This window comes from Podospora pseudopauciseta, chromosome 1, assembly GCF_035222475.1.
Source record: "Podospora pseudopauciseta strain CBS 411.78 chromosome 1, whole genome shotgun sequence".
Classification (NCBI taxonomy): Eukaryota; Fungi; Ascomycota; class Sordariomycetes; order Sordariales; family Podosporaceae; genus Podospora; species Podospora pseudopauciseta.
The window spans coordinates 8793210-8818856 of NC_085892.1; the positions used below are offsets into that span (position 1 = coordinate 8793210).

The 25647-nt window shown below is 53.3% G+C and overlaps 7 protein-coding genes across 7 annotated transcripts; 2 read left to right on the top strand and 5 right to left on the bottom strand.

Moving 5' to 3' along the window:
• Positions 1 to 102: 102 nt before the first annotated feature.
• Positions 103 to 3455, bottom strand: GPA2,MOD-D (Guanine nucleotide-binding protein alpha-3 subunit; the record flags this gene model as incomplete). Its single annotated transcript, XM_062908961.1, has 7 exons — positions 3352 to 3455; positions 1346 to 3281; positions 925 to 1267; positions 739 to 867; positions 558 to 687; positions 263 to 501; positions 103 to 202 (listed from the first exon to the last, which is right to left on the bottom strand). Exons 2-7 carry the CDS (start codon positions 1476 to 1478, stop codon positions 103 to 105), a joined length of 1074 nt encoding a protein of 357 aa, XP_062772141.1. The 5' UTR covers positions 1479 to 3281; positions 3352 to 3455.
• A 951-nt stretch (positions 3456 to 4406) lies between these two features.
• Positions 4407 to 6940, bottom strand: ARP9 (Actin-like protein arp9; the record flags this gene model as incomplete). Its single annotated transcript, XM_062908962.1, has 2 exons — positions 4407 to 4837; positions 4899 to 6940. 2 exons carry the CDS (start codon positions 6938 to 6940, stop codon positions 4792 to 4794), a joined length of 2088 nt encoding a protein of 695 aa, XP_062772142.1. The 3' UTR covers positions 4407 to 4791.
• Positions 6941 to 7974: 1034 nt separating this feature from the next.
• Positions 7975 to 11821, bottom strand: QC763_123970 (uncharacterized protein; the record flags this gene model as incomplete). Its single annotated transcript, XM_062908963.1, has 3 exons — positions 10900 to 11821; positions 10075 to 10675; positions 7975 to 10016 (listed from the first exon to the last, which is right to left on the bottom strand). The coding sequence occupies exons 2-3, from the start codon at positions 10361 to 10363 to the stop codon at positions 7975 to 7977; spliced, it is 2331 nt and encodes a 776-aa protein (XP_062772143.1). The 5' UTR covers positions 10364 to 10675; positions 10900 to 11821.
• Positions 11822 to 14089: 2268 nt separating this feature from the next.
• Positions 14090 to 15529, bottom strand: QC763_123980 (uncharacterized protein; the record flags this gene model as incomplete). The annotated part of the gene is made up of 1 exon (XM_062908964.1): positions 14090 to 15529. One exon carries the CDS (start codon positions 15527 to 15529, stop codon positions 14090 to 14092), a length of 1440 nt encoding a protein of 479 aa, XP_062772144.1.
• A 2057-nt stretch (positions 15530 to 17586) lies between these two features.
• Positions 17587 to 19662, top strand: QC763_123990 (uncharacterized protein; the record flags this gene model as incomplete). The annotated part of the gene is made up of 1 exon (XM_062908965.1): positions 17587 to 19662. The coding sequence occupies one exon, from the start codon at positions 17587 to 17589 to the stop codon at positions 19660 to 19662; it is 2076 nt and encodes a 691-aa protein (XP_062772145.1).
• Positions 19663 to 20577: 915 nt separating this feature from the next.
• QC763_124000 (uncharacterized protein) lies at positions 20578 to 23759 on the bottom strand (the record flags this gene model as incomplete). Its single annotated transcript, XM_062908966.1, has 4 exons — positions 22526 to 23759; positions 22288 to 22363; positions 21566 to 21760; positions 20578 to 21504 (listed from the first exon to the last, which is right to left on the bottom strand). Exons 1-4 carry the CDS (start codon positions 22732 to 22734, stop codon positions 20578 to 20580), a joined length of 1407 nt encoding a protein of 468 aa, XP_062772146.1. The 5' UTR covers positions 22735 to 23759.
• Positions 23537 to 25263, top strand: KRR1 (ribosomal RNA assembly protein krr1; the record flags this gene model as incomplete). Its single annotated transcript, XM_062908967.1, has 4 exons — positions 23537 to 24378; positions 24441 to 24633; positions 24696 to 24852; positions 24906 to 25263. Exons 1-4 carry the CDS (start codon positions 23845 to 23847, stop codon positions 25261 to 25263), a joined length of 1242 nt encoding a protein of 413 aa, XP_062772147.1. The 5' UTR covers positions 23537 to 23844.
• Between the last annotated feature and the right edge of the window lie 384 nt (positions 25264 to 25647).

The window sequence follows — 25647 nt, forward strand, 5'->3', positions numbered from 1 at the left end:
TGATGCTTTCGGGATCAACAGCTGCCAGGCACAGCAGTCCTGAAATACGCCCGATCGTGCGGGGAGTACGCCTCCAACTCTGGAGGATGCATGAGGGGGCATCTATAGAATACCAGAATCCTTCAGCGCGTTGTTCAGGATCGTCTCCTTAACCGCAGCAAAAACCAGACGGATGTTGCTAGTATCTGTCGCTTGTGTCAAGCTGATCGATCGTTAGCATCATAACAAAAGCAAAACGACGGCGGGACAGAGAACAACTTACTGAGGGTAGAGATTTAGATGCGCCCTGTTCACTTGGTTGAATCTCCAGAGCAGATACTTGGCTGCCTTGTTGACGTCGTTGCCTCCCGAGTAATCGGGGAAATAGTTGCTGAGTGGAGATCGGCCCAGTTTCTGCTTGAAGATATCAACCTTGTTCAAGAACAAGATGATACTCGTGCGCATAAACCACCGTGAGTTGACTACCGAGTCGAAAAGTAGTAGTGACTCCATCATACGGTTCTAGAAATCCAATTAGCATCACAGAGACATAACTTGATGGGCCACGAATCGCGTACCTGACTGCTTTCTTCTAGCAAGACCTGATCGTACTCGCTCAAGGCCACACAAAAGATGATGGAAGTGACGTTCTCAAAACAGTGGATCCACTTCTTGCGTTCGCTGCGTTGACCACCCACGTCAAACATGCTGTGAACTGTCAGTGTTGTTCCAGGCAAGACTGGCAGCATGAAAACTCACTGAATACTGAGTTGACCCATCTTGAATCTCGTCTCGTAGATACCTGTGGTCTTCGTTCTCGCCCGAAGCACATCCATCTCATTGGGGATGTACTCCTTGTGTGCGATTCTTGCAGCCTCGTCAAAAAAGCTGCCGGTGAAGTTAGATGCCAGTCCGTGCCCCTCGGTTCAAACACAAGAAACTCACTATTCCGCAGAGTCCATCAAGTAGAACTCTGTTTGCCTTTCCATGAGCTGCTCCTTGGCCGGGTCGTTCCATAATGACTGGATCGCCACGCTGACCTTTGCGTCAATGGTCTGTGGGTTGGTATCGAGGGAGTAATCAATCAAAAAGTCGAGATGTCGCTTGTTCTCGTCCAGTACTGGCTCGATGTCGAACTGGCGCATGGCGCTGGCGACCGATTTGGCGCATTCCAGCAGGTTTTTGAACACGGTGGGTCTATAATTCTTGAGCTCCTCATGCGAATAACCTTTCAGGTGGATGATTTTCATCTGCTTCACAATAGTTGACTTGCCGCTCTCACCAGAGCCTGCGTGTGTAACAAGTGGTTAGCAAATGGAAACTCGCGACTTGGCAGCTCGCGCGGCGAAGCAGACAATTGACGTACCAAGCAGTAGAATCTTGCATTCTCGGCGCAGCCGTTTTGAGTCTTCCTCCAGATCTCTGTCAATCTTGTTGCTCCTCTTCCGCTGTTCCGACTCCTCCCCGCTCGTGCTCATGCACGACCCCATTGTGACCATGAACCTCCGGGGACGGTCGTTGTGAGTGCTGGATGAGGTCGCGGGCGACAATCGGCTGGCAGTAGAGAGACTGGCCGCGGCAGTGTCGGCGGCGGCAGCAGCTGAGAAGGCGCGACGGCGGGTTGCTGCCGCTGGCGACGTGGGCGCTCGCTTGTCCTTGGATTTTCCCTAGAAACCCATAGGCGCGGGCGGTCGTGGCTGTTTGCGATGGCTGCGAGGTGCTGGGTGATGGATGGATTGATGGTGTTGGTCGGTGAGGGTGAGGGTTCGGAATGCCGAAATGCCGTGCAGAGAGAAGCCGTCTCTGTTTGGTTCGAGGTTGCCTTGTGCAGGTCGTAGAACTGCCTTGGCTGGGCGGAGAGAGGTGGCCTTGGATCCCGATTGAGAGAGTCGAAGAGGTAGCGATGCAACAACACAAAGACCCGCCTCGGACCTCCTCCCCAGCTTTTGTATGGGGCCTCAATGGAGCCTCGAAGCTCAAGCAAGTCGAGGGTCTGATTCGGCAACAAGGTCAGGCTGGCGATAAAAGGCGAATTGGTGTTGTTTGGGAGGACCAGTCGACCGATCGTGAACTATTGTGTCGCTCTTTCCCTTGGTTGTGTTGTTTTGGTTTCGCTTTCAGTCGGGGCGCTGTCAAACCGTTGACCGTTGCGTTGCGAGAGAACGGGACTAATAAGCCGTCACTTGCACTTGCTCCCGTCCTTGTCACGCACTACTCAAGCGTGACTGGTATCGGTGGGGACAGGCCGAGATGGATTGAAATAGCAAAGGGCGATACAATGCCTGATATCCTCGTTATTTTGTCGAAACCACCTGAGATGGTGATGACAGAAGGAAAACTGGAAATGCAAGCACCTGGAAACGGAAGTGGAAGCTGGCAGAGGACCTGGACGGGAGCACGGAGCACAGACCGGGGAGCCTTGAGGTGGTGGAACTGGAGTTTTTGCTCGCCCTCTTTCGCTTCACCACGCTGGCGCATTTTACGGCACTGTAGCCCAGGCGGCAGCTCCCCAGGGCAATTAGACAGCGCCTGGGGGGAAAACATGGGGTCCCGGGCTCTTCTGACAGGGCCAAACATGAGATACCTCGAGATGCGACACACCGCACTGCAAAGAGAAGGTATCGAGTCTTGGGTTCCAGGGGCCGCATTGGCCACCGTCTCTTCACCACAGGAGAGCCTTGCTGGCCATGCTCCGTGGCCCACCAGGCTGATGATGGGAACGGGTCTTGCTGGTAACGCAGATCTGGCCCCACAGAATCACGAAATGGATGCCGTGACAAGTGGGTGCGAGATCCAGCACGGGAGCTCCAGCTCGACGTGCCCATCCATCCAGGTACAGCGTCGTGAGTTCCAAGCCTTGTTGGACGTGTTGAGAGGCCATTGTACTTCCACCGGGTGTGTGTTGGACCGGCCCAACACACGCTCCACCACAATGAAGCTGTCAACGGGTACCCGTCCAGAAATAGCTGGATGGGGACGATGGATGCAAGTGCTGGTTAGTGCACCGCCAAGGCGCTGTGTTAAACCCATTTCAACATCCCTCACAGTCCGCTCCTTCCATTTGCCGTTCTCAGACACTTTTGATTTCCAAACGCGCAGGGGTCATAGATTAGATTGCCTGCTAACCTTCTTCACCGGCTCTCTGCATTATTTGACCTTTTCGTTGACGGGATGAATGCGTTTGTCCTCTGTTGCTGGGTATGGAATGGCAACAATAACGACAAGCAACAAAGGAGTTTGAGAAGAAAGATCTGAGCTGATCAGGGTTCAACCACGTGGTCCCCCTTGCCAGCATCTCACCACTGGATATTAGCCACGGATATCAGCCACGGACCTCTCGCCCCGGCGCCACCAACTACGACCTACACTTACTAGTCAGGAACCACCACACCACTCTCTCAACGCCTCCTCGCCCTTTTATCGCGAATCCGTCTCTGAGACTATCCGCTCCCCGGATCGGCCATCGTGCGGTGAAGTGTTGTGGAGATCAGGGAGTTCTTTTTTCACATGGTGTCTCAGAACCCCCTATTGTGTTCTGCCCCCGTTTCGACGTCTCACTCCACAGCCAAACCAGGTATGAACCTCAAGATCCCAACTCCCACGTGTCTTTCCTTTTCTCTGCCGCCTTCCCGTGCCCCGGAAATCCATTTCTCGGAAGCTCACGGACGACAAGACTTCCAAAGCAGGACAAAGATGCAGGGGTGAAGACGATTGGAAAACCGTTTCTTGCAACTTGTGATGCGGGAAGAGCTGTGCCTCGCATTGGCTCGAGACCGACTCGGCTGCCATCGCGCTAGCTTCTCACCTTGGCGTCTACATGCATTGACAGAGACAAGTTGACACTCTGTTACAGTGGCTTCACGCTCCTCCCTCTTTTGCATTTTCTGAGCTGCCAGATGCAGACACCGATGCCGAGAACCACAATGCAACCTTGCCAGCCAAGCTTGCGATTGCGAATATGTTTTTGGACAACGTATAGGGCAGAAAAAGAAAACCCTACGGCGCAGTGCTTGGGAGCCCAGCTGAAACAGGCCATTTTCTGCCTTTCATCCATCATCTGCCGTTCACCGCTGGACTTTTGAGTGTTCTAAACGCCGCGTCTCCTGCATCCGTCCGCTCGCGCCGGGAGTGCACTGGAAGAGGCAGCGAAGTCAACAGTCCAATCGGTAGCAATCCCCCGATGCGCTGTAAGCCCTTGCCGCAAACCTGCACGCCTCGATCTAGGAAATACACCAATCAAATTCTGTTGTAAAAGAGCCAGGAGCCAGTGGGCACTGTCTCATAGGGTTGCCTTTTCCTTCTGCAACTGCATAATTGACGCAGTTATACATGCATAAGGTTGGTTGATGATGGTTGGTTGGTGGTTGACGCAGAAAAGGGGGCAGAAAAGGGGCTTCAGCTGTGGTTTGAAGAGCTGTAGCAACTTGGAGAAATGGGATATTCTATTCGCATCCACCGTCCATTAGGAGGGTAGCCAACAGGAAACTGCAAGTAACCTCCAGCGTAGGATGAGTGACGTACTTGATAGATCGCAAGCATGATCGGTACGGATTATTCAAGACATCCCATAGCACACTTGACCCTCAGAAAAGCCTAGAAGAAGAGCGGCTCGCTGTAACATGTGTTCAACATTGGATAAACAACTTAGCCCTCACAAACTTAGATACCCCAACTGTCCACCCGCTGCCAACGCCCTTCCCAGAAGCCCCGAAGAAAACCCCGCTGTTCACTCCGCAAAACTAAAGAACCTAACACCGTTTTCCGTGGACAATAGGAAAAAGAGGCTCCTGCATGAGAAACCGCAGCAGGCAGCTAGATAAGCATCGAGTGCGACCTGATGCCCTTTGGCCCCAACTCACTGTTTCATTTTGTTAGCGGAATTGTCCGTCAAACTCAATGGGGTAGAAAGAAAGACTTACTTATAGTCCACCCTGTTGAAGCTCATACTCCTTTGTGCCTCTAGTCCGGCTGGGTCCAAGTTGTGAATGCAAAAGGCCAGGCGCGCTGCTACCTGCGCACCCAGAAACATGGCTTCCTCGAAACCGTTCTTGGTCCATTCCGCCAGATAAGTCGGCAGCGTAGCCAGCTTGATGTTAGTGGGTGTCTGGCTGTGGAAATGATGGCTTGTCTGTAGCTGACCGTCTGCGCCCACAATCTGGCCTTGAGGGCCGCCGGGGACGCCGAGGCTGGCGGCGGTGGTGGCGGCTTGAAGCAACGGGTTGACGCTGCTGCTTGTGGGCAACTGGCCAGTGAATGAACCAGTGGGTGTCTGCGAACCAGTTCCGGAAGGGGTGCCGATGTTTGATGGCAGCTCCGAGGTGAACATAGTGGCAGAGGAAGGGGAGATCAGGTGGCGGGCTTGAAGGGTTTGCATGATATTGTCCTTTAGGCCACGGATGCGCGCTCCGTTGCCGACAAAGACCAGATTTTCCCAGCAACTAGGGCGCATGTACATTTCATCGATGCCCTGTACGGTGTGGTAGATGGTGGTGACAATCCGATCGATTTCCTTGCGGTCCGCAAACAGGAAGCGCTCTAGGCCCACCTCGATATCACGACGGACCCGGCGGGAGATGCGCTCTGTAGCTGGAGCAGCAGCAGGGGGTTGAGCTGCTGGTGGAGGCGCCGCAGCATCAGTAGCAGGTTGCGCTTGCTCTCCTCCTGTCTTCGCGGCAGGTTCATCGGGTTTCGTTCCTGCATCGTCAGTCGATGCTGCAGGGGCAGCACCAGAATCGGCCATCTCGACGTCCTTGGACACCCCGTTCTCTGCTGGAGCGGAGGCTGAGGGAGCCGGTGCTGCAGGGGGCGCTACAGGGACATCCTCAGTCACCAATTCTTCGTAGTGAAATATGGTCTTGGTTCGCTTCGAATTCGGCAGTCTGGCCTTGGCCGCAGCAGAGGCATCGGTCTCCTGCCCCTTGCCCTTTCTGCCAGCCTTTGCCTTCTCCGCCTTGAGCTTTTCCTGTTTCGCCAAAAACTCACGGGTTTGACCGCTGACGACCAGACTGGCCACATCAAGCACGCCTTCCTCATTGACCACCTTCTCATCGCCATCGATACCCAGGTCATCATCAGCGCCCACCACAGTGGTGACAATCTTCGGTCCTTCTGTCGGCGCAGCCGATGATGTCGCTGTTCCGTTGCTGCCAGTCGCGGATCCCCCCTCTGTCGGCAGCTCCATAAGCTCCTTGGACTCGGCGGCATAAGGCAAGACCTCACAGACCGGGCTCTTCTTCAGTTGCTCCGCCATCTCATGATCAAACCCCTGCTCCTTCAGCAGCTCCATCAGCTTCTTGGTAAAGAACTCTCCGCCGCTGATTCCCCTTTTCCTCTCCTCATCAGCCTTCTCGCTATCCCTGACATTCCCCGGCCCAACATCATTGTGTCCAACTACCCTCCCTTCATATACACATGTAACGTCCACCTTTTCGAACCCCACATCCACCACTGTCATGTTTGGCCATTTGAGACCGTACTGTGTCGCCAATCCGCTGTGAAGCAGACACAGCGCGGGGGTCTTTGTCTTCTCAAACACGTAGCGCGAAATCACCTCGCAGTCCGCCTTTGTCCACTGCGGACTCGCCATCAGCATGATTGGTGTGTTGTGGTATGTCGTCGTCAAGGCTTGGTGAACGTGTTCGAGAAACGCCAAAAACGCCTCCATGTGCACAATGTGGCCTGCCTGAATCGGATAGATGGCCCCTTCCAGTGAATCAACATCCTCCACCCAGTCAAAATCGTCCTCGCCTTCTCCCTTGACACCGGCCGTGGTCTTGGGTCGCTTGTACGTGTGGAAGGGCCTAAACTGGCCCTCCACTCCTGGGTCAGGAAACATGCGAGTCGGAAACCGGTGCTGTGGTGGTGTGAGCTCGTTGCATCCCATCTGAGCCAGTGTTGTCTGGGAGCCGGGGCAGATGATGAGGACCTGTTCCTCGCGCCATTTGCCAGTTGAGCCAGACATTGTATGTTGTTACCCCCCCTCCTCTTAATTAGATCCGAACTGTAGCTTTGTATCTTGTTCCCTTTCTTTGGCAGCAGATGGGTTCCTCTCGACCGCGGCGTGGGCTTGCGTTCTCAATGGGGGAGTGTAAACCAAGTAGCTAAGGCTGCTGGTCAACAGAATGCAAACATCCAACTCGGGTGGTGGGTATCGAATTGGCGAGAACTAAAATTGGCGGTGCGTCACAAACAATATTCAAATCGCCTGCCTGGTCGAGACGTTGCAGATATTTTGATGCGCCAAAAATCAAAGCTTCGCGCTGTGTTGCGATTTGTGTTGCTGGAGCTGAGCTTCAAATGGTGGGAGAAAGCGCGGCTGCGGGACACAGACTGACAGACAGGCACGACTGGGAGCGCGTCGTCCTGTGCAAGAGAGCTCTTGAAATTTTGGGTGGGGCGATTATGTAAGTCACATGCCGCCAGCAGTACAACCCCTGAATCGGTGGTGGTTAAGCACACGCTGCATTCGGCAGTCTTGAACAGCAACTGGGTGCCGTAGTCTGATTTGTATAATATATTGAAACAGCTTGGTCCCAGATCTGATGCCTGAGAGTATCATTCATCATGCCTATACTGACCCATCTGAGCCGTAAGTGCCAAAGCCGTACTTAGGCCACCCCCATAAACATTACTAAATACAGAGATTCCAAGGTATATCAAAATCGCTCAGTCTCCCAGTCCACTCGTCAAGCTCCCGCTGGCAGTGAACCATGACCCTCTCCACCAAACGCCCAAGATCGAGGCGTTGAATTCGCCCAAATCCATCCCAGTTCAACCCAAGTCCTGTAAAACGCCCAGTCATGAAGGTATCAGCCGTTGCAAAGAAAAACCACCAACCCTACCTATTCCGCACATTTCCCCCCAAGTCTCGGCCTCGGCTTAGGCCTGCCGGCTAAACAGAAGAAAGGTGCATGTCCTATGACATACAAACATGATCACCCACGTATGTCCCCTTTCACACTAACAAACGCCATCAAGCGCCGTACCGCCATCCGCTCAAGAAAGAGCGACCGAGCTTCCTTCTGTGCTACCAGAAGGCGAGATTATTCTTAGGACTTTCGCGCCATTCGCCGCCTTGGTCTCTTCCTGAGGATGTTCAGTGGCGCTGAGAAACTCATTTTCCGTAAGGGGGGTCCGCGGTTCTCTTTCACTCTCCTCTTCCGCCGACGAGGGCAGTTCAATGTTCTGCGGTACCGGTGGGACCTGGTCGCTTTCATGACTCTTTCTCTGTTCCAAGTTGGTCTGGACTGCAATGGCAGTGCTGACCGATGACGAGTTCTTTTGGTGGCGAGGGCTGTTGGGGCGTGAGTCGACTTTGATCAAGTTTTGCTCCTGACCGCTGGTTGAGATGGCTTCGTCGATAGAAACATCGCCAGCAGTATCAACATCCTCGGCGCGGGACGAGATCGAGAGAAATGAGTTGCGAACGGGGCTTCGAAGTGACGACACGTCACCGTACTCAGTGTTGCTACCGCGAGACACGCGAGCCGGACTCCTGGCGGGAAGAGGAGGCGGAACTCGTTTTGCGATGGTTACTACATTGGCGCCTTTGGCTTGGATAACCTGGGTGACTTGCGAAGTGCGAATCGACGAACGTGTAGGCTGCGCAGCGGCGGTAGCGACCTCACAGATGATAGGCTCCTCCTCATCCTCTTCGTCATCTTCGTCGTCGGCATCTTCGTCGCGCTCGTCATCCGCCTCTGGGAGAGATCCGGTCGAAGTTGCAGGGGCATTGGCATCCCTAGAAATTGTTTGAGTCTCCTTCTCAGCCACAACCTGCGTTTCCCTCGCCTGCTCTACGAGCTTCTCCTCCTTGACCTCCTGAATTACTTCCATCTCTTTGAACTCTGCAATCTGTGCTGGGGGTACCTCCGAGGAGCGTTTCCGGAGTCTTTCAATGAAGCTTGTGTCAACTTTTGTGTAGTCAACTTCCTCAGGTTCAACAACAGTAGGCAGCTTGTCGGACATCGCGTCTTTCCCGTCATCGCTATTTGCGCGGCTAAAGCTGGTTTCAGCCTGGCTCGTCACGTCCGTCTGGGTGTAGGCATCCGTCACGGCGGTGGCCTGTGTCCTCGACGACATACAGCTGCCTCGGTTGCTCCTAGAAACGAACGTCTCCATGCTCTGGCGGCTGAACCGAGCAAAGACAGGGCTTGTCGGACTGGGGTGGTATTCGAACTGTGTGCTCGTCGGTCTCAACTTGGAACCAGCTTCGCGGATCTCGATACCGGCCATTTCAAGGCCTATAACGCCAAAAGGGTCCGGGTCATTGGCGTCGGGAATGCCGAAGGAGAGGGTCGAAGGTGTCGGCGGGGGCATTCTGGGAATCTCGATGACCGCATCTCCGGGAGCCGGTTGCTGCGCTAGCCACTCAAAAAGGGGCTTGTCAAAATCAGTTCGACCCTCGGCAGCCTTGATGACCTCAAATAAAGGACGCATTTCCGGGATAGTCTTGGGGATGTTGCCAGCAAGGATGTCTAAAACCGAAACATTGGCGCTGTAAAATCTTTCGTTTTCGTTCGTCCGTTCTGTCACCAAGGATCCGTCAAGTGCCACTGCTTGATGCTTTCCCCTAGCCTTCACATACGTCAACACAGTATCACCAATTTCCTTCCACTTGATTTCCGGTTCCGGGCCCTCCATGGCAGTTAACGGCCCCACAGCAAGGCTGACGTCGTCGCCCAGCATCAGTCTTGGGCGGGTGAAGAGTTCCAGGGTCTGGACGCTGTTGATGACCAGAACGCAGTCGTATATGTCGACACCGATCACAAAGCCGAGCTCGGCTGTGTGGAGTATTATTCCAGATGGAGGTGACCATGTTCCATCAGCTTTCCGAGCGGTGATGAGACCAGCGCCACCGGAGCCCGACATCCAGAGGCCGGATCGCATGCAGGAGAAGATGGCGATACCAACGGCATTCTGTATTATTCGAGGCGGGATCTTTTTGGTAGTGTATATCTGTGCAGATTGCGATGGGGGATCGGTAGGTGGTGATGCGGTTCGTATTGGTTGCGCTTCTGGAAATTGAAACCCATCGACTAGTTTCCTGTCAGCTTGAATGAATAATCATCCATCTGGAATGCGGCGTAGACCCACAGCAGAACGACTTTAGTATTCTAGCAGCCTTGTCACATTCCTTGTCGAGCGTTGTCGGCCAGTATGTCTCGCGATCGAAACGGGTAGGTGTCTTGCTCGCTGCCGACGATGTGCTGAGACGATGGGCAGGGACGGCGATCTTTCCGGCCCATCCAAAAACTTTCCCAAGAGCCCCCGGTGTTGAAGCCGGGGCATCCGTCACCGGTGTCGATGCCGTCGTCCTGGTGCTGCTGATACTGGCTTGCCTCGGCCGCTCCCACGAGGGGAAAAAGGACGAAACACGCTGCATGGTGGTGGACTGTGGCGAGCTCGACGCCGACCAGGCCTTTCACCAAGCTCGTCTGAATAGGAGAGAGAGGGGGAGACTCGCGAGCAGACGATAGTAGGAGTTTTCAATCTGACCCAGGCAAGAACCTGGAAAACCCAACCAGATCCGACCAGTGCCGAACCAAACAATTCCGGGCCAGTCCCGGCAGCCCGACTGTTGTGGACAAGTGACGTGGGCGATGATCACGCCAACCGAGAGCGCAGCTTGGAAAAAAGCAACCACCACAAGGGACGCACTGCACAGGAGTTGACGGCCCTGAATGTGCAACCAGGGCTTGGACGGCTGTTAGCGCGGAACCTGGCTTGAAGGTTGTATGATGCAAGGCAAGGACATAGGCATGCTCCCGTCCATAGAAGGGAGGGTATTCTAGAGGCTTTGGGAACAATCCGACTGCCATGTATGTTCTTCAGTCCTCATGAATATGGAGATTCCATCCAAGCGAACATTGACAATGGTGTGATGCTCAGGAAGAAAGCAGCTCGAGAGGCTTGACCTACTAGAGAAGTACTGTCCTAACAATGATTCATGGACTGGGATGTGCTCCAGGCGCGAGATCACGGACCAGGGTGTTTCTGGGCGGACAAGGATGCTGCAGCCTGGGACCTAGCGCTTCTGCTTGAGTCGTAGCCCCCAAAAACTCTTGGGGTTGTTTGCCAGTCAATGGATGACGAGTGGATGATGGGGGTTGCAATGCGGATGGCGATGACACTCTCTGCTGCCAGGCCTGTGATTCTCATGCAGAAGCGTTTGATCGCGAGATGGCGGTGCCTGGGATCGCTCGACTGTGAAAAAGCATACAGATATTGTCATTAATTTGCGTCTGGCTGAGATGGGTCTGATGATGCGGCGGCCATTGAGAGCACGTTCGGGTGTCAGCCGGGCCCTGGGTCGTTTAGGAGCGTCCAATGCCGATCTCTTGATGTCTTGGACTTGCCCTGCACCGTTCGGAACCAAGTGGGGGGTCGGATTCGGCGGCGACGAGCATGAGCGAGCACGGGCGTGGCTGAAGAGGACAGGAGTATCGCAAGGTCGAGGCAGCCGTATTCAGGAGGGTCGATGTATGTATCAGCTGAGGTGGCAGAAGAAATGGAGAAGGGGGCGATGCAAGACACAGGAGGATGAAGAAGAAGTAAAAAAGCGAAGATGGTGCGAAGAAAGCACGGATGGAGGGGTTTGTATCCGGAGCTTGCAGTTTGCTGCAGTCAGCGAGTGGAATCTAAAGACTTTCCCAGACAACTGGAAGCGACTTAGCAAGCGGGTGCTGAAGCTGCTGAATCCGGAGCGAAATGACGGCGGGACGATATCAAGAAGGCATCCCGGAATGGCTCCATTCTTTTCAGCTTTTGAGAACACCGACGAGTGAGAAGCCAGGTGTGCTCTGGAATTCCTTGGACAAAGAACGGGAGTCCCTGCCAAGTGGTGAATAAGGTTGGGTGGGTGACCATGGCTGGAACATCGCCATTTCACCCGGACGGAGCCCTGCATTGTGCCTTTCATATCACTTGTGAATAGGTTTGAAAAGTTCTTTTTGTTTTCCTCACCATCGCCCAACAATGTCCCGTTTGTCACCCCTTTCATCTGACCGATTTTGCACTTGAACCTCTGAGTTTGATGCGATGGTTTTATATTGTTCCCTTCCTGTGGGATGATGCGTATACTTATGCGCAATATGGGATCCCATACCTTGAATGCGGCAGTGGCGGAGGCTGTGAGCTTGATCTTGGATGCGAACTGTGGAGTTTCAGTGTGGGCCTGCAAGACAAGCGGGATCCCACATCGAACCGTCTCCACTTTCCAAACTTTTAAGCTGATGCACTGACCACTTTTAGTCCCTGGTTTTGACCCCACTTTGGATCAAGGACAACGGAGACGACATCTCGTTCCTGAGCTCGGTAGGTGTTGGTTCGATTTTGAACATCAGCATCTTGCTAAGTTTGATTCGGCATTATTTCAGTTTGCTGACTCAAAACTTGTTTTCTTTTTCTTTCCCTTTTCATTGTGCAGGAATGTTGGAGCTCAAAGTTGCCTGCTTCTGCCCCTCTCTCCACTGAAAACAGCATGGTCACTCGCCCTCCCCTCGAGACACCAAAGTTTCACATACACATACATGGACACAGGTACAGAAACACAGGCGGAAAATGCAAAATAAATTAAACACAGGGCATGTCCCAAGTGCAGTCAGCCCTCAGCCACATCCGCCTTCATATGCTACTGAATGAATGATCTGCCTGGCCGACCGTTTTCGTCTGCCGTCTGTGCCTTCAGCTCTCGGCCGGTAGTCTCGTTGACCCCGCGCGGTGCGCAGTTGGGTTTGTTCAACCATTGAAACATCCTTGCCTGGAGTGATTGCACGGACCCCAGGATGCCTTGATATGGCTGCCCTCACTTCAGCCCCCTCGCGTTGTTTGCTTTTTGATATGCTTCGGTCGGGGCCGGGTTGAATCAGTTGGGTTTCGGTGCATGTTGCGGAGCGACACTGGTCACGAATTGGGTGTTAGTCAGGGGCAATAGGTAGAAGAAAAGGGGCATCTACCTGACTCCAGGAACAGAGTTCAGGCATCAGAGAGCTGTAATCCGTACGAGTAGAGCCCTGGATATTCGCCGATGAGTGTGAAGCATTCTCAGGTCTCCCGCTTGTCTTTCCACCTTAAAAAGGCGCCTCGAGCCTTGGTATGCGGGTTATGACTATGTAGGCTGGGTGATCGACAGCATCTTGTCAACAACTCCAATACCCCCAATGTCACAATGTAACGATGGCTTACTCAAACAACGGTGCTGCGGCGCTGCGTCTGATGCAACCGCAACAGTTTAGGACGGCACGGCACACAACTATTACTACAACATTGGGATGACAAAACGATAAGCAACATATGGGACGAGATGAGAAAGTGGGGGTCGGTAAGTTCTGATACGATCTATGGTATATCACTCACCTTCAAAACCTCTGGTGCAAGTCATGACGCTCTGTCCCATTGAAAAGTGTGGGAGTGTCATCTCACTCTCTATGTCAGGCACACACCACAGTCTTTTCGAGAGAAGTGCACCTTCTCGTCAAGCACAGTGAGGGATGCCTGCCCTCGGACTGTTTGACCAACCATTATTGCTGCTTCGAGTGTTACACCACTTGCATGCCTTGAGTAGTGAATAGCAACACGTAGAGGCGGTGCTGGTCTCTGCCCAATACGCTCAGGTCGCCAGTTACAGGGTGAATGAGTCAAGGTGTCCCATATCAAGGTAGACAGACATCATCGCCAACAAAGGCGTTGGTGGACTCGAGACTGTCAAAATCGCATGGAATGCTTACCGGTCTCCAAATATCAAACGTGATTCCAGTAGGTGCTCTCAACGTCGTGGAATCTGACCAAACACGCCAAAACAAATGACAATTGCTTGCATTCTCTGTGTCTAGACATATTTGTGTAAATGTAGCCATGTTCCGTAACACCTGTCCCCCAAATAAGATACACGAACGCCTGCCTTCCTGAACCAGCCAGTCCCACAACGTCTAATGCTGTATTATGTTGTTCGCTGATGAAAACATCAAGAAAAGAAAAAGAGGTACACGTTGTAGTCTAAGATATTACCGTTAAAGGCCGTGAGGTGTGTGATGTGATTATTTACATCTTTTGAGTGGAGGTCGTGTCGTATGATTGCTGTCGTGGGCTGTTGCCTTGTCACTCCCATGCATCAGACCGAAGGGGCTGGTGAGCCAAAGGAGCTGAACGTGCCCGAAGACGTGGGGCTGGGCGAATCCACTGGGCTGGAAGAACCCGATTGACCCGGAGAACTGTAAGGGCTGGGGTAGGCGGACGTGTTTCCATACTTGATGAACATCGGCCACGGGCCCCCTGAGATCAAAAACCGCTCTAGACCCAGAGAGTCAAAGTTTTCTTTGCACCTCGAAGCAGACTTCTTATACCAGCCCTCAAATCCATCCTCCTGATGTACCGTATTCCAGTCGTCGCTGACCACGGGTAGAAAATCCCAAACCTCCCTGGTGCGCGTATAAGCATCACCGCTCTCAATATCGCCTTCCAGGTGAAATCGCTGAAGCGCAGTGAGCTTCTCCTTTAGCCCGGTGAATAACGAGCGCCACCGTCCGTTGTGTAGGTGTATGCCTCCGATACTGAGCTCAAGTGGCTTAGCGAGGCCACGACCGCCAAGTCGGAGTCTCTCGAGTGTGGGGGAGTGGCGGAGTAGGAAGGACTTGAGATCCTCCTCAGAGCATGAGATGCCCTCGAGCTTCAGATCCGTGAGCCTTTTGTAAGTGAAGTCACCGGCAAACAGAGCCCTGAAAGAGAGCTCAAACTTCTCGGCCGGCGCATGATATGTGTGGAAAGCTAGACGCAGGTGTGTGACATTGTTGGCGGACTGAAGGACCCGTCCCAACCCGTTGATCGCTCTGGACCGCGAGGCAGGGCCCATCTGACGGGGAATATCAAGCACCAGGTCCAGCCGGGAGAGGCCTGCAAACGTCTGGGCACAGTCAAACCATCGCTGCCGAGCATCTGGATGACGAAAGAGCTCCAGGGGTACTTGATCGATACTCAGAGACTGAAGACGAGCGTGAGGGAGCGCGGAAAGGATGGCATCAAGGTCCTTCGAGGCGCGAAGTCGGTCTTGTTTGCGACAGTGGTGATACGGAAAGACCTGATCAAACAAGTCAATGCCGTACGGGTTCTTGGTGAAGTTGATATCAACGACCTCCAGGTTAGGTAGCCGCTTCAAAGTGGCCTCGAGCACAGACTGGCGAGTGTGTAACGGAGCCACCAGGGTGGCACGCTCTTCGAGCTTGTGATAGCGAGACCAGCCCTCCTGAATGAAGTCATGACCCTCGCGGCACCTCAGCCACTGATGCAGAGAGGTGGTTTCTTGGGCCCGTCCCACATCTACTTTTGCCAAATGGAAGACCAGTGACCGGGGCTTGCCAAGAAGACGGTCATGGCGAGCAATCGACTGTAGCCTTTGAACATCATCTCTCCATTCTACTACTGCAAAGTGGTCTAGGAGGAGGTAGTCGTATCCTATATCGGCAAATTTTCGTGATGCCAGGCGGAGGGCCGTTACGGTAGGCAGGTCGCAGTATTGGTAGACGATTCGCACCAGCTCGACGGGGAGGAGGTCCATGCTGGAGGTGAAAGGATCATGGGAGGACGAGATCGGCAAGCACCAGTAGGTCCCATATGATGTAGATGAAGGTGATGGAAGTAGGAGAAGAACAGATAGATATCAGGAATATAAGCCAACCGTAATTCAACGTGGGTGAGGTTATGGCGAATGGCAAAAGTGGCGGGCGAGAAGGGAAAAGGCGGACTTTTGATCTTTATACCGCCAAGCAGAACCGATCTGGCGGGCTGACACCGACACAACAACCTTCACATCCAGATGCAGGGCCCAAAAGATGGCGACCCAGGGGTAAAAAGCAGAAATGGAGCCAAACCGTTCCCTGCCCCTTGCACTAGCACATGCTGCTCGGTTGCTGGTGTTGCAGTTTCCATGGAATTCCGTCTCTTGGGCACGCGAAGAAGGAAAAATTCGACGGGCTTTGACACCGAAACTTTTGGGCAAGAAGTCGGTGAGCTTAAGACAGACAAGGGCGACCACGACGCACACGACAGTTGGATTCGCCAGCCTGGGCTTCCGACAGCGACAGGGGACCAATTGCATCCACAGTTGCATTAGCGGCCTGGTGCAGGCCCATGGATGGATGGCTGGCGGTGTGCAGCCTCTGCCTCAGTGTGACCGAAATGGAGGTGTGATGGAAAAGTCATGGAATTGGCCTTCCGTCACCTAAACGGAGACGCTGACACCACGTGAAAGGTCGCCGATGTGCGTGGTGAGCAAGCATCACCAACTAATGCCACGCCATTCCCGATCTCATCGACTTCCGCACTTTCCAAACTTATCAAGTTCCCGATCTTATCAGAAGTCTTGGTGTTGTGGTGGAGTTGCTGTCTCTAACGAACGGAGCAGTAGTGATGTCTCTCCTGCCGTTTGTTGCACAAGGCCGGAATGGCGGGATGGACACCTACCTACCTTACTGTACCTCTTCCTCTTTCAATGGCTCGTGAGCCCTGAGAACACGGGGCATGAGTCCAGCAACCTATCCAATCCACTGGTGCTGACGAAAGCATGCCTTGGTCATATGTATCCATCAACAGTAACCTGATCATGATGCGTTACATGTAGCCACTTGCCCCTCTTTTGCGTTTAAAGTATGATTGTTGAAGAAAACCGCCAGACAGACCGCACTTTGCCGCTAATAAAGTTAGGAATCTTGATACAAAAAGGCGGACATCGACAGAAGAGGACGTTCCACAGTGACAGTCCCGCTCCTTGGGCCGTCTCGATGTCTCACCTCTGGCTCGACGCTTGTGTCCACGCACACCGAAGATGCCGCTGTTCTCTCACCTTTCCACCCACGGGTGTGAAGTGGAGGGATCTCAATCAAGGTCCAGTCAGGTCAAGGTTTCTATTATTTCTTGTGTGCCGTCGGAACACTAGACAAGACCCGGTTGGTGGTTTTAGTCCGAAAAGTGTGTTGATTGCATGAGATGTCCCAAGGCGATGCAGCCTCATTCAGAACTTGCGTCCGTATCAGGGTGTTAGACTGTTTTAGTATCAGTCGGGTACCATCTCCAGCTTACAGACCTGGTGTACTGCCTGCTCACGGCCCCTGGAGCGATGGGCCTATTTGGACCGCGGAGAATACATAACGAGGTATTCTTCATCTAAAGGTGAAAGCTGCTGCATGTCACACCGAATCCCCAACCCGCCCGGCGGTGAGGCGGGCTGCCAGGCACCCCCACTCGCGGCTCCGTGGCGGGGTCTGGGCACGGATCACACGCCCGCTTTTTGCGTCTCCTCTTTGGTGTTTGAAGGCAGTTGTGGCCTCTCCAGCCCACTTCACACACCACCTCCATCAGCTCAACTAAAAGTGCTGGGGCATCTCCGGGCTTCCTGCCTGCATAGCCAACTGTCGATTTCAAGGGAGTCCAGTCAACCCTTCTGCAAGACAGGCACCTACCCCGCGATATTATTACACAGCCTCAAGCTTGAAATGTCGAAATGACCCATCAGCAACGAGGGACCAAGACGCCCCGCTCAAAAAACATAAGCCTTTTTGCCCACAAACCCAGCATGGTATTGCTATTCCAGCCTTGTGCCACGCCACAGCCGTCCGAATGGGCTTTCCAGACCTGATGGGCTCCTCGACAGCCCATCGCGGCGCGCGAAAGAGCAATAAAGTCCCGGCCGCAAACACTCCCCTCGAGATGACACCGGCAGCTAGAACTCCAAAGGATGCTGTCAGCCATGCTCTTCCAGAGTATATCGCAGAAGAGGAACATCTGAGGCCCCTTGGCGAGACAGCACCCGACCTGCGAGAGCTGAATGCCTGTCTCGACGCACTGGCAGCCGTCTTCCCCGACATCCAAATCGAAGTATTCCGAGAACTGTTGACCAACTTTGACGGAGAATCTAGGCTTGCTCTCGCTGCCGACGCTTTGCTCAAGAATCGTGCCGTCTGGGTGAAAGGCCGCTGGAGGATTGACAAGGACGGACTAGGCGGCATGTCTGCCAAAGAACACCAGCAAAGGCCCGGCCAGAATGCCGCAGATATCAATCGAGGGTTTGAGCGCGTGCCACCGACCGAAGTCTTTAGAAGCCATGAGTACAGAGCTGCCGTGGAGAATCTGGGCCTGCAGGAATTCAAAGGCTTGCAGCGATCAACCATCAAAGCCGTCCTGGCTGAGCATAACTACTCCTACCTAGAAGCCCGAGAGACTCTCGTGGGGTTGGCATCCAAGTCGTGGCGCTTCACTATCTCTTCCTTATTCCGGGGACGCAAAGTTATCTCGGCTGCTGTGGCGGCCCAACACCCCCTGATCGTCTATAAATCAACTGGCCAAGGGTCTATCGTCCCGACTATCAAGGCTACCGAAAGCGCTGAGCTCGACAGGGAGCTGTATGATGCCCTTATTGTGCCACTGAAAACGAAGCAGCGAGCTGAACGCGAAGCGAAGGATCACGAGATGGCTGTAGCCATGAACAACGCCGAAGCTGAGGAGACTGACAATCTGCTGGAGTGCGTTTGCTGCTATACCGAGTCTGTCTTCGAGGAGTTCACTTCTTGTAGTGCAAACGGGCACATGATCTGCTTTCGTTGTGTACAGCACACACTCACAGAAGCCATCTTTGGCCAAGGTTGGCAGCGCAGCATTGACCCAAACACAGGAACCCTCCGGTGCCCAGCCGCCGAATCAACAGAGTGTGCCGGATGCATTCCATCACATCACTTACACCGGGCGCTGATGGAAGATAAGACCGGCCCTGAGAAGCTTCACAAACTTGACCAGCGACTCGCCGATAATTCTCTGGCTGCGACCGGTCTGCCGATAATCCACTGCCCCTTTTGCTCCTACGCCGAGGTAGACGATATTTACCACCCTGAGACTCAAACTCAGCTCAGGCCCCGTTCTGTCAACATCTGGAATATCATCCTTGTCGTCGCATGCCTCTTCACCGTCCCCTTCCTGGCCCCGCTGGCTCTGCTGGTGGCTTTTATCATATTCCTGCTCTTCATCTCCCACCAAACCTTCGGCACCAGCGTCATGGCTGAGCTCCGCGCTGCTTGTCAACGCCAACGCCGCCGCCGTCGCGGTCTCCGCTTTACGTGCCAGAACCCTCTCTGCGGCCGTGCCTCCTGTCTGCTGTGCAACAAGGCGTGGAAGGATGTTCATGTATGCAATGAGTCCAGCCTTGTCGCTCTCCGAACGCAGGTGGAGCAGGCAATGAGCTTGGCCATCAAACGGGTCTGTCCCAAATGCAACACTGGGTTTGTCAAGACCTCGGGCTGCAACAAGCTGACCTGCCCGTGCGGGTACAAGATGTGCTACGTCTGCCGCAAGGACATTGGGAACGGCGCGTCGACGCAGGATGTCGGCTACCAACATTTTTGTCAGCATTTCCGGCCACAGGGTGATGGGACAAAATGCAAAGAATGCACAAAGTGTAATTTGTGGGAAAAGGAGGACGAGGAGGCGGTGCTGGACGCTGCGAGGAAGGAGGCAGAAAGGAAATGGATGGAAGCGGAGAAGAGGGAGCTCTCTGGACCAGAGCAGACATACTTGACCGAGGGGGTGGCGGTGAACTCAACCAGGATGGGGGCTGTGGTCTTGGGGGACTTGCTGAAACGTGGGAGATGGCCCACAATGGGGGAGGTTTGTGATGTTATGGTTGAGCAGTTTTTGAACCCTTGAGTTGTGAGTAAACAAGACGAAGGGCATTCCAATGTAAACTGGAGACCATGTCAAGGACGCAGTGTGATAGCGGAATGAAGGCTCTATTGGATATCGTACCAAGTAAAATGATAATGACAGAAACAGTCCCGTTTTATGTGCCCATCTCGCCGAGACCACCAACACCTGCATAATGTATATACCTGATTGTACTGTCCATCCCAACTAATTGCTCCATAGGAGTTCTCACCAGTCAAAGCGCGTGTGCACACACATACACACACACACACGCACTGAGCCACACCAGTTTTTATTCCCACAAAGCCACGATCCACCGTTTGATTGCCACCAGCACTCAACCGAGCCAGAAGTTAAAAAGCCAGAGAGTAAATCGCGAGTAGATCAGGACATCGCGAATCCTTTTTTCTTCTGGCCTCCTACTTTTTGACCAACCCGACACACTACTACTGCCCCCTAAACTCATGAAAATGAAGGAAACAAATGACGAGAGAAGAGGTATATTAAGAGACATAATGACCCGACACAGTTCGTGCTTCATGGTTGCCACCCACGCAAACCACCCAACCCAGCAGAGAAAACAAAAAGGTCGCTTCGCTTTGAATCACAAACAAAACCAAATAACAAAATCCTTCCCGTGCCCCGTTTCGTCCATCCGGGTTGCCGGCTACCCATTAGAAAAAAAGCCAGCCCGGTGCATTTCCCGTTTCCCCACGTGTCGCTAGTACTTTTTATCTCGAAAAGGATCACAGAACCAAGAGAAGCAAGAAGAGGAGACTGACGCCAAGATCGGGAATAACAAGAACGGAACCCAGGGCCTAAAGCTGTACGTTTTATGCCATCCCTCGAACCCATCTAAACCAAGCCGGAGAGCTAATAAAAATCAAGCCGAGCAGAGCCCGTGGGCCAGATGTTTTGCTATGGCGCGGTCACTTCGATCTTTGTATCCTCCTCCATTGTTTCTGGTAACGTCTCGTTGGCTGTCTCAAGGGCAGTCTCCGCCGCGGGGTTGACAACCGGTTCGGGAATGGGAACGATTTGAATGGAAACGGGTTGGGGAAGAGTTTCTTCCTGCTGATGATCCTGCTGTTGTTCAAAGACAATCGGTTGCTCTGGTTCCTCTACCCTTGGCTTCTTGGCAGCTCGGCCGTCCTCGAATGTGTGATCCCGGGAATCCCTGGCTTCCTTGAGCTCAACTTCGAGTTCATCTAGGCGCCGCTTAAGCATGTTTTCCCTGCGGTGGCTTTCCTCCAGCTCGTTTTGCAACTGTGCATGCGCAGCATTGAGGGTTTCGGCTTGAACAGTCGCGACCTCGAGTTGGGCGGTCAAGGTTTCGTTCTGGCTTCGAGCCTGGTTGAGGGCATCTGTCAGAGCATCCATTTGTGCGCGGAGCTGGGCATCCGAATCAGAGCCGCCATTCTCTGGCTGCTGTCGGGCTTGCGCTTGCAGCTGTTGCTGTTCTTGTTCGAGTTGTTGGATTCGTCCACGGTACAATTCTTGAATGACCTCGAGTTCGCTCACACGGGTCCTCAGCTGCGAATTCTCGTCATGTCCCTGAGGCATATCTGTGCGCTCGCCATTCAGGGGTGAAGCATGGCCACCAGGCCCGCTGGCGACTTGAAACCCGGACAGCTGTTGCGCCTGAAACTGTTCATCTTGATTTCCGTACATCGGCGCCATGTGCGGGTTGTACATGTTCGGTGTTCCGGTGCGTGAAATAGGGGAGTTTGTGTCGTCCATGTGGCCATTGGTCGATTTTTGCGACGGTCTGCGAGCGCCATTCCCATTGGCAAGGTCAGCGCCGTTCACGTCGGCGCCAGCGGGGAGAGCTTGGTTTTGTTGCGCCTGGGCGGGGATGCGGTTAGTGATTTGGTGGTTGGACACCTCCTGCGCTTCAATTGCGTACCTTTTTCTGCTTTGCAAGATCAGGGCGCATAGTCTTGACGCGATTGCGGCTCTTGATAACGTCGGTCTTGAGGGAGCTAGGCCGAGGTCGGCCATGCAGTTTGAGGAAGAGACCGCAGGCATTGCAGAGGACGGCGCCGTGCTCGTCGCGTCTCCATAGCGGCGTGGTCGAGGTACCGCAGTTCTGGCATGTGGGCTGTGTTGATTCACGGTCATGGTTAGCCATGGTTGCCATGATGGCGGTGCGCTCCAAGGCGATTTGACGAAAGAAAGGGGCAGAGCGATTAGATCGTGACGATAAGGTGCCTTGATAAATGCGAGGGAGGGATAGATATGGGAGGTGGAGGAGGGATGATAAGAAGATGATAAGGAAATTTTTGAACGGATCCCAAGTGTGGGGCACCAGTGATAACACAATCGCTTTTTGGGCGACTGATCGATCTGCAGACAGCGCGGGAGCCAGTGTGGGTTGGGGGCTTAGATAAGCGCAACCCCACCAGATTTTTTCACCCTGATGACATCGTGAAGAGCCAATTGGAGGGGAAAAGGGCGGCCAACAATGGACATGGGTTCCGTCCGACTCTCCCTCTACCCGTGCGTCCTTGGATTGATTCGCAAACCCCTCTGCAAGCACTACAATCGGGCCTCGGTGATGGATTGTCGAGATCGTCTATGCGACATGGGTGGAATTGACGAGCAAACAAAGTGTGAATCTGAACGTACCAAGTTACCACCCGGGCCAGGATGGGTGCTCGCAGGCGACGTTCTAGGAGGCATCGCAGGCGCGATCGCAACAGGCCTGAGCGAAGCAAACGCATTAGTCAAGTTAGTTCCATAAACAAGGAAGCAAGCAGTGACAGCTACGGAATGGATGAACCGGAGTCACAATAGCCTGCAACGAATACAGTTCGAATGCGCGTCTCCAGCAGCTCCATGCGCCACAAAGAAAAATAACACTGACCTAGGCTGCTGTATCTGAGGGGTGCCCGTACCAGGGGCGAATGTAGAGATACCCGGGAGCGGGTTCAAGGGCGTACTGCCAGAGGCTGTACTAGGCGTATCCGGGTGCGTCGCTGCCAGGCTCGGAGAAGTAGGCCGCGCCTCGGGCCCAGGAGCTGAGGGCAGTGGTGGCCCCGATGACAGGCCTTCGGTGACCGCGCTTTCGTCCATCTTCCAGTCAGGATGGAAGGGGATTTGCTGATTGATATCCGGGGGTGGCGTTGGCTCCGGGTGCAAAGGGGAGAGATGGGGAGGCTGTAATTGCGCCAGTTTGATTGAGGTCGTGAGAAACACTGTGCGCCGTTGAAAGGTCGCGGTCGCGAAAGAAACTTGGCGGGGCGTCGACGGAAGACTGCGGAAGGAGACAGGTTTCCCGGGGCCGGGCGGTCGGGGGAGCCGGGAAAAGAAGCGGTGCCGCACAGCGATTCGGTCGGCAGTCGTGCTAAGGGCAGTGCAATGGATCGGAGCATGCGCGATGGGGGGCGTGAGAGGCAGTGGTGAATTCGCCAAACACGCGCGACGGGTGCCAACAATTGCAAAGGGAAGCGGTAGGCGGCAAAAGCGGACAAAGACTGGAGATTTCCTCGTTCTCTCTCGATCTAAGATATTACAATACTAATCAGTCTTTTTTGCGCAAGGCAAACGAGGGAAAAAGCCGACACGGGGAATAAACAGAACGAACAATACAAGAAACAAATCCCCTTTTCCAGTGCAGGACGATCGAGCCTCGACTTGTAGGTTCCTGTGTTACGACACGGAATTACACAGTAGCGCTAATCCAAATCTTTTTGAGTGGCTAGGGACCGACCGCTATATTTGGACGCTTGGCACGCTGATTGGCTTGCTTTGCAGCTTATCGTCCAGCAGAGCCTCGAAATAACCTACACTGTAGGTAGTGATCAAATAGTATTTGGGAGTCACATCTGAAGGGATATCCAAATAACACTTGTGATCATGTCTATGCTCTCAATCCCCCTTATGAGCGCAAAACAAGATCCCATCTATAAGTCTATACATAATACTAAGGTGACGCTTTTCTCCCGATCCTTCCTTCGCTTGTCTACATGGCAGACCCTGGAAGCAAGGTGAGACCAAGTTTAGCAGATAAGATACGAGATAGGAGCTTGGCGATAAGAAGCAACCAGCGACCCCAATGTCCATGGCGGTTTGTACTGTGTGCCAGTATCCATTATAACACGTCAAAAACACCATACTTGGCGCATGAAGAACCGCAAGCGTTATGGTTCCTCAGCTGAATTCAATGATTGATCAAGACAGTTCATGGCCAGTCAAAAGCCGGCCGCCAAGTGGCAGGACAAGCCGTCAGCTGGTCGAGCTTTGACATGTGTGCCCCACTTTCTGGCCTGCAAGGTACTGTGCTCCAAAAATTTCCATCGAAGAAAAGACAAGCCAGGATATTTCCAACATCAACAAACCGCAAATCTCGAGTCGCAGCACGGCACGTTCTTTGACATTGGCAGTAATTGTTACCACCACAAATCAGTACTCCACCACGTCTGCCTTGAATTAAAAGGATTCGCCGAATTTCTTTGCGACAATATGCCATCGACACACAAGAAGGAGAAGCCATGGGATACCGACGACGTTGACAAATGGAAGGTCGACCCGTTCACCAAGGAGGATTCGTCTGGTGCATTCCTGGAGGAATCTTCATTCATGACACTATTTCCCAAGTACCGTGAGCGCTATCTGAAGGATTCTTGGCCGCTCGTCACCAAGTCCCTGGAGAAATACGGCATTGATGCAGTTCTGGATCTTATTGAGGGTTCCATGACTGTCAAGACGACCCGAAAGGTGAGCAACCACGTCTTCAATCAACTTTACTATTATACCAGACACTGACCAATCACATCTAGACATACGACCCTGCCGCTATTCTTAACGCGAGAGACTTGATCAAACTTTTGGCGCGGTCGGTTCCAGCACCCCAGGCAATCAAGATTTTGGAGGACGGAATGGCGTGCGATATCATCAAAATTCGCAGCATGGTACGGAATAAGGAGCGGTTTGTCAAGAGGCGGCAACGTATTCTGGGACAGAATGGCACCAGTACGTTTTGTGCACGGTTTTTTTCACCTCCTACGGCAGCCCACAGCTGACACACGTTACAGCATTGAAAGCGCTAGAACTTCTTACCCAGACCTATATCTTGGTCCATGGTAACACAGTATCAGTGATGGGTCCATTCAAAGGGCTCAAGGAAGTAAGAAGGGTCGTGGAGGATACCATGCAAAATGTGCATCCTATTTACCTGATCAAGGAACTAATGTAAGCTGGTCCTCTTCGCCCACACACTGAATAAATTCACTGACGGTGTCTAGGATCAAGAGAGAGCTGGCCAAGGATCCCGCCCTGGCACAGGAAGACTGGAGCCGGTACCTACCAAACTTCAAGAAGCGCACATTGTCCAAGAGACACAAGCCACATGTCGTCACGGACAAGTCCAAGAAAACATACACGCCATTCCCCCCTGCACCCGAGAAGAGCAAGGTCGACCTGCAGATCGAGAGTGGCGAGTACTTTTTGGGCAAGGAGGCGAAGCAACGGATGGCCGAGCAAGAGCGCGCGGAGAAGTCGAAGCAGAAGAAGGAGGAAAAGAAGCGAGAACGCGAGAAGGAGTATGTGCCGCCGGAGGAAAGTGCTTCCAAGTCCAAGAAGAGAAAGACATCGCGCGATTGAGGTTGAGTGGCGGAGGGAAAGGGAGTTGTAATGGATACCTGTCAATCTGGATGTTCGAATCCAGAGCCCATGATACCCAAAGCAGGGCCTGATGCTGACTGAGTTGGCGCAAATCTTCTGCTTTTGTGACTTTTTTTTGCTTTGAGGACAGCGATCATCTTTTGGTTGGCGAGTTTGGAGAAGGAACCGAGGCTCTGGCGTCATCGGTTTCCATATCCGTTGGTGCGGGGGAACGTGGGGAAGGCGGATCCGGGCCCGAACCCCTTAGCGCCGGGATTCGATTTCTTAAAGGGACGACACCCAGTGGCTCATCAAGGTTGACCCCTTTCGTTACTACTGACTGCATTTATGTACATTAATTGATATCTCGATTTAAGGTGATTC